A 4,666-nucleotide genomic window follows, 5' to 3' on the forward strand; every position below is an offset into this window, starting at 1 on the left:
TTTTTTTTTTTTTTTTTTTTTTTTTTTTTTTTTTTTATAAACATAATTTATATTTTTATTTTTATAGAATACATTTATAAAAGATGATAAAGTATATTCTTTAAATGATATTATTAACTTCACAATAAAAAAGTAAAAAAAAAAAATTTACAATTTTATAAATATATATGTCTCTTTTTTTTTTATTAAATAATTTATTTTTTTTTTTTTTATAGAGTTACCTATTCTGACAATGGAACAAATGTAAAATTAATTGGATATTTTTAAAAAAAAATTAAAGAAAAATAGGTTACTTTTTTGTATTTTAATTCACATATATATATTTATATATTTATAAATTTTGAATTTACATTTTTTAATATATTTTTTCTATGTTTAAAATAATTACATAATAATTTACGTATGTAATTTAATTAGATAAAAAGAAAATAAAACAAAAATAAGTACAAATATTAACTTTTCTATAAATTAAAATAAGAAAAAATAATTTCATTTTAATTCTTCGAATATTTTTTCAATATTTTTTTTTGTTTGATCATGTATACTTTGTATGTAATTTTTTTGTTTAAAATAAATATCTTTTCCAATTTTATTTTTAATTTTTTCCAATTTATCCATCATTTTTTTTCTAACATTTCTTAAGGTTAATTTTGAATCCTCTATTTTGTTTTTTATTTTAGTTTTAATTTCATTTTTTAAACTTTCAGATATAGGTGGTATTATGGCAAAAACAGATTTATCTTTTATATAAAATTTTAATTCATTATATTCTTTTACAAAATGTTTATAAATAAAATTAACATAATAAGGATCATATGGAGTTATGATAAATAAATTTTCTTTTTTTTTAATGTGGCAAATATGTTTTATTGTATAAATTCGTTCGTTTATTTTTACTTTTTCATTTTCAAACATAATATTTGAAACATTATTTAGGTTAAATCTATAAGATTCTTTTCTTATATATTTATAGACATTATTCATTTTATCTAAGCATATTTTATTTAGATTATTGATATATTCTTCAGTATTTTCATATTCTTCTTCATCTTCTTCTTCTTCTTCATCTTCTTCTTCGTCTTCCTCTTCCTCTTCATCTTCATTACGTTCTACACTATTTTCACCTAAATTATTATTTTCATTATCATTATTTTCATTATCATTATTTTTAATTTCTTTCTTATCTTTAGATGTACTATTATCTTCATTATCATCTATATCCTCTCGAAGGTTTTTTTTAATTTTGTAATTTTTTAATGAAAATGAATCATTTCCTTTAATTTGATTATCTATCACAATTTCTTCATTTGAATTATTAATAGTTTCATCTTCTTCTGTTGTATTTTTTTCATTATTATTTAAAAGTTTTTTTTTTAAAATTTCTTCTATCTTATCTTGTTTCTTTTTTTTCTTATGTGCATATAAAATATATATATTTTTTTTAGTTTTTATGTTACTAAATTTATTGTTATATATTACTTTTCTGAAATTTTTTAAAATATTCTTCTTATACAAATAAAAATTTAAAAAACATGAAGAATATTTATTTTTATTAGTTAAAAATATGTCATATTTTATTTTTTTCTTTATATCTAAGCAGCTATAAATAACTATAAATTTATTAAGGAAAAAAATTAGAAAATAAAATAATATTATTTTTCTAATTTTTTTTTCATTTTGAATTATCATTTTTTTTTTCTTTCTTCAAGTAACATTAAAAGTTTCCTTTTAAATACATAAAATATATATGTGTATTTTTTTTTTTTTTTTTTTTTTTTTTTTTTTTTTTTTTTTTTTTTTTTTTTTTTTTTTTGTTAATAATTTATGTGAAGAAAATAAATTTATTTCTATAAGAATTAGCATCCTAAAAGGTAAATTTATAATTCTGAATCATCATATTAATAATAAATTAAAAGAATTATTAATATTTTTTTCTTAAAAAATTAAAAGATTACATTTGAAATAAAAAAAAACATTCAATTCATTATACGAAAAAATAATTAGAAAGAAACAAATTTATAGACACTAATTTTTTACATTTTTTTAAGGAATAATAATATTTTTTTAAAATACATTTATTTTTTTTAAATAATTAGTACATTATATATATATTGTAAAAAATACTAAATAATTGAAAAAAAAAAGTAATATATATATATGTTAATATATATATATATATTTAATTTATTATAGTAAAATTATTTATTAAAATTTTTAAAGAAAGATAAAATAATCATTTTATGAAATTTTCATATTTAATATATTTAAACAAATTACTAAAAAATTAAACTTTTATTATTTTGTAAATATTTTTTTAAATAAATTTTATTAAATGATAATATTATAATTAACTTTTGAAAAAATATATGAATAAAATTAAAAATTAATCTATGTAAATATGAAAATAAAAAAAAAAAAAAATTACATAAATATATATACATATATATATATATATAATGTTTTATAAGGTATCTTTGAGAAATAAAGGAAAATATAAATGATATAATAATAACAAATTAAAAAATATAAATATATATAAAAATATTTAATAATTTTTAGAGAAAAATTATAATTAATAGAACATATATAAAATAATTAAATTCAAAAATAATTTATTTTAAATTTTACGTTTTTATATAAAAATTAGAAGGTTGTGTATTAATAAGTTATCATAAAAAATGTCTAGAATATCTTTTCGTTTTAACAATTTTTTTTTTTTTTTATTAATATCTTTTTAATTTTTTGTAATATAAAGAAAAGAAAAAAAAGAAAAATAAGTTTATACTAAAATGTATGTAAAAAATTCAGAACTTTTAGCTGTATACTTCACAATATTAAACTAAAATAAAATCTTAAGTTTTAAATTCGTCTTTTTTAATTATTCATCATATTAGAAATTTAAATAATTCAAATGTTAATTAAAATATTATTTATTTCAGTGGGATTAAATTTTGATTATTATATTTATCATTTTCATTTTCATTCTCATTTATATATTGTATATTAACATTTTTTTTTTAATATTTAAATATTAAATTTAACAATTCTTAGGTTTTTAAAAAAGAAAAGAAAAATTATTTTTGTTGCAGTTCATTGCATACAAAGTAAATGAAATTTTTAAAAATATTTTAATATATTAAAAAAAAAAAAAAAAAAAAAAAAAAAAAACGAATAGTAAAATTTATAAATTTTTTTTTTTTTTTTCATATTTTATATAACAAAAGCATTACCAAAATGCTATATAAAAAAAATTGACAATTAATATTTTTTTTTTTTTTTTTTTTGGCATTTTATTTATAATAATAATAATAATAATAATAATGTCTTAATTTGTTAATAACATTTTATCTTCAAAATCTTTTATTTTTTAAATTTATACATAAAACATTTTGAAAAGTATGTACTTTATAAATATATTTTTTTAAGAATATTTTATTTTTTATTTTTTTCAATAAAATCAATAGCATCTTGAACAGTATTAATTTTTAATGCATCAGCGTCAGAAATTGTGATATTAAATTTTTCTTCTAATGCCATAATTAATTCTACTAAATCTAAACTATCAGCACCTAAATCCTTTAAAAAAAGGAAGAAAAATAAAAAAAAAAAAAAAAAAAAAATATAAAAGATCGTAGAAGGATATACAAAATGGTAATATATTTGTGTATTTTTCATTTTAAAATAATATATATATATATGTATGAAAATAATATTTATATAATTATTCTTTTTACTTTAGTAAAACTTGATTCTAATTTTATTTTGTCTTCTTCTACTGAAAGTTGTTTAGATGTAATCTTTTTAATATCATCAAAAGTGCTCTTTAATGAACTATTTGTATTTCTTCTGAAGGTACTACTATTATTCTTAATATTTCTAAAGTTTATATCACTTTTTCTTCTCTTATACATTTTAAATGATACATCACCTTTTAATGTATTTTTAAAAGCTTAAAAAAAAAAAAAAATAAATAAATAAATATAAATAAATAAATATAAATAAATAAATATAAATAAATAAATATAAATATAAATTGAATAATGTATCTTAACAGCAACAATAAATAATGTAACTATATATTCTCAAAAAAAAAAACAATATAAATTGATTTATTTAAATATATATTTTTATATTTTGAAATATAACACATTTTAAAAATACAATTATTTATTAAAATGTAAAAAAGAATATATACCATTCACATAGTATAGGAAAAATATGCAAAGTAATAAAATCTTCATTTTTTGGTAACACCTTTAAAAAATTTTTTTACTAAATTAATATATGAGTTTAATTCTTTTTATAATTTAATTTATTAATTAGTGATTATTTTATTCAAAAAAAAAAAAAAAAATTAAATAATAATTAAAGTATTAGTTATAATACAAAAGAATATTTACACAAAGGATATTATAAAATGAAAAAAAAAAAAAAAAAAAAAAAAACACACATATGTGAATAAACACTCTTGAATTTTATAGTAGAAAATATTTTCATGGTACAACTTTAATAAAACTTAGAAAAAAAAAAAAGATTTAAAATAATAAAATTACAAGTATACAGTGAAATAAATTTTATTATATACAAAATGTATTTTAAAAAAAAAAAAAAAATATATATAAAAACGTTTTTTTACTTTTTTTTTTTTTTTTTTTTTTTTTTTTTC

At 13.6% G+C, this 4,666-nt stretch overlaps 3 protein-coding genes across 3 annotated transcripts in view; 1 reads left to right on the plus strand and 2 right to left on the minus strand.

Annotated features, from left to right (window-relative positions):
- PGAL8A_00016300 (conserved Plasmodium protein, unknown function) overlaps positions 1-267 on the plus strand; it is a gene marked incomplete at both ends in the record, with an annotated part of 2,406 nt that extends 2,139 nt beyond the window's left edge. Inside the window, 2 exons of the mRNA XM_028671565.1 lie at positions 68-132; positions 216-267. Coding sequence (XP_028528205.1) covers positions 68-132; positions 216-267 — 117 coding nt within the window. The remainder of the gene's footprint in view (positions 1-67; positions 133-215) is intronic.
- Positions 268-489: 222 nt separating this feature from the next.
- On the minus strand, positions 490-1,689 carry RRF1 (ribosome-recycling factor, putative; the record flags this gene model as incomplete). Its single annotated transcript, XM_028671567.1, has 1 exon — positions 490-1,689. The coding sequence occupies one exon, from the start codon at positions 1,687-1,689 to the stop codon at positions 490-492; it is 1,200 nt and encodes a 399-aa protein (XP_028528206.1).
- A 1,743-nt stretch (positions 1,690-3,432) lies between these two features.
- PGAL8A_00016500 (acyl carrier protein, putative) lies at positions 3,433-4,241 on the minus strand (the record flags this gene model as incomplete). The annotated part of the gene is made up of 3 exons (XM_028671568.1): positions 3,433-3,576; positions 3,735-3,949; positions 4,196-4,241. The coding sequence occupies 3 exons, from the start codon at positions 4,239-4,241 to the stop codon at positions 3,433-3,435; spliced, it is 405 nt and encodes a 134-aa protein (XP_028528207.1).
- Positions 4,242-4,666: the final 425 nt, after the last annotated feature.

This window comes from Plasmodium gallinaceum (genome assembly GCF_900005855.1).
Source record: "Plasmodium gallinaceum strain 8A genome assembly, contig: PGAL8A_v1_10, whole genome shotgun sequence".
In the NCBI taxonomy this organism is placed as follows: Eukaryota; Apicomplexa; class Aconoidasida; order Haemosporida; family Plasmodiidae; genus Plasmodium; species Plasmodium gallinaceum.